The sequence below is a fragment of the Macadamia integrifolia genome, unplaced genomic scaffold, assembly GCF_013358625.1.
Source record: "Macadamia integrifolia cultivar HAES 741 unplaced genomic scaffold, SCU_Mint_v3 scaffold3039, whole genome shotgun sequence".
Classification (NCBI taxonomy): domain Eukaryota; kingdom Viridiplantae; phylum Streptophyta; class Magnoliopsida; order Proteales; family Proteaceae; genus Macadamia; species Macadamia integrifolia.
The window spans coordinates 20,167-21,477 of record NW_024869153.1 but is presented as its reverse complement, the minus strand read 5'-3'; the positions used below and the strand labels follow the sequence as shown (position 1 = coordinate 21,477).

At 38.9% G+C, this 1,311-nt stretch overlaps 1 protein-coding gene across 1 annotated transcript; it reads right to left on the bottom strand.

The window, feature by feature from the left end:
* LOC122067655 (protein PLANT CADMIUM RESISTANCE 2-like) lies at positions 1 to 1,311 on the bottom strand. Its single transcript, XM_042631496.1, has 3 exons — positions 1,046 to 1,311; positions 632 to 916; positions 1 to 246 (listed from the first exon to the last, which is right to left on the bottom strand). The coding sequence occupies exons 1-3, from the start codon at positions 1,188 to 1,190 to the stop codon at positions 170 to 172; spliced, it is 507 nt and encodes a 168-aa protein (XP_042487430.1). The 5' UTR covers positions 1,191 to 1,311; the 3' UTR covers positions 1 to 169.

Below are 1,311 nucleotides of genomic sequence, written 5' to 3'. Positions count from 1 at the left end.
ACGGGGTAGCATAACAGTAACATTATCACAAAGAATCCAAATCACACTCTAAGGTCATCACAAATCTTGTATATATATATAATAGATATTCAGAGTCATTCCGTGTAACAGAAAAATCTTTCAGGGCCAAAGGGCCTTCATATAATCAGATAATCTTCATTAATTCACTCTATCGAGTCATGCCTTGTTCTACAATAGGAGCCATCGGTATTCCACGGTTCCTTCTTTCCACATTACCATGCCATCCTGCAAAAGCAAATTAACCAACCATAAGATATAACCATTAGAATTCATAATCAAGCAATCAATCTTCTTCAATTTAATATAACTCTCTCGGTGCCATCTTCTCCTTGTAATTTTTCTTTATATTGGAAATATTTATTTTTTTATTTTTATTTTTTTTTTGAGAGAAAGGAAAACTACCCAAAAATGTTGAATCCGTTTAGACACATTGAGAAGTGAAACTAAACTGTGAAAAAGCATCCATGCCCCAGCTCTATTTCTCAATTTCCCAATGTCTCAGGTGTCTACAACACTATTGGATTGCGTTTCTTCTCCTTTTTTTATTTTAAAAAAAAAAAAATTTCCCCAATAGATTCAAATACAGATAAAGAACGAGACAAGAACTAACCTATGGTCAGGTTGAATCCGCGGCTCTCCAGCTCTCTGTACTCTTGGCAGATGGCACATTGCTCACAGCAACAATGAACGAGGCAGTCCCCACAGGGATCCTCTACCAGATTATATTGCTGCCTCATCTTGGAACGATAGCAACACGAGAAGAAGCATGGACACCCTAAACAGCACATGATCAGTGTATAGATGCATCCATTTGCTGCACAGGAGGAGGATCCTTGATCCACGATCTCAGAGATCTGGCCGAAGGCAACGCATGGACACCAAAATGTTAAACAACCTGCGTGGTGCATGCAAGTGTAATCAATCCTTCATGATATGATGATCAGATTGTAAAGTTGGGGAGCTTTTAGAAAAGAAATAGGGTAGCATGGTAGGAGAAAAAATTAGATTTATTAGGGTAGCTTACAGCTGTTAATATCGGCACCACAGTCGCAGAGGCCGGAGGACCAAGGAACTGGAGCTTGATAGTATGTTGAATTCATGGGAATACCGGAGGCCGGGGCTGCTCCAAATTGTGGCTGAGGTGCGGCAGTAGTGGCAGAAGAATACATATTTCTTACCTTTCAATTGATCCAAGTTAGGAGGTATATTTAGAACTTTGTGTATAGCAGAGAAAGAAAGAGGAGAGATCTGTTCTAAAGGTTGTTTGTTAATAAGATAATAAAGTAGTTG

Bases quoted from the DNA above. Each gene is read 5' to 3' on its own strand.
- LOC122067655 (XM_042631496.1), bottom strand. From the start codon at position 1,190: ATGTATTCTTCTGCCACTACTGCCGCACCTCAGCCACAATTTGGAGCA. The intron at 917-1,045 runs GTAAGCTACCCT...TGCACCACGCAG, and splicing joins TGGTGCCGATATTAACAGCT to GTTGTTTAACATTTTGGTGT. The intron at 247-631 runs GTTAGTTCTTGT...TTGCTTTTGCAG, and splicing joins CGGATTCAACCTGACCATAG to GATGGCATGGTAATGTGGAA.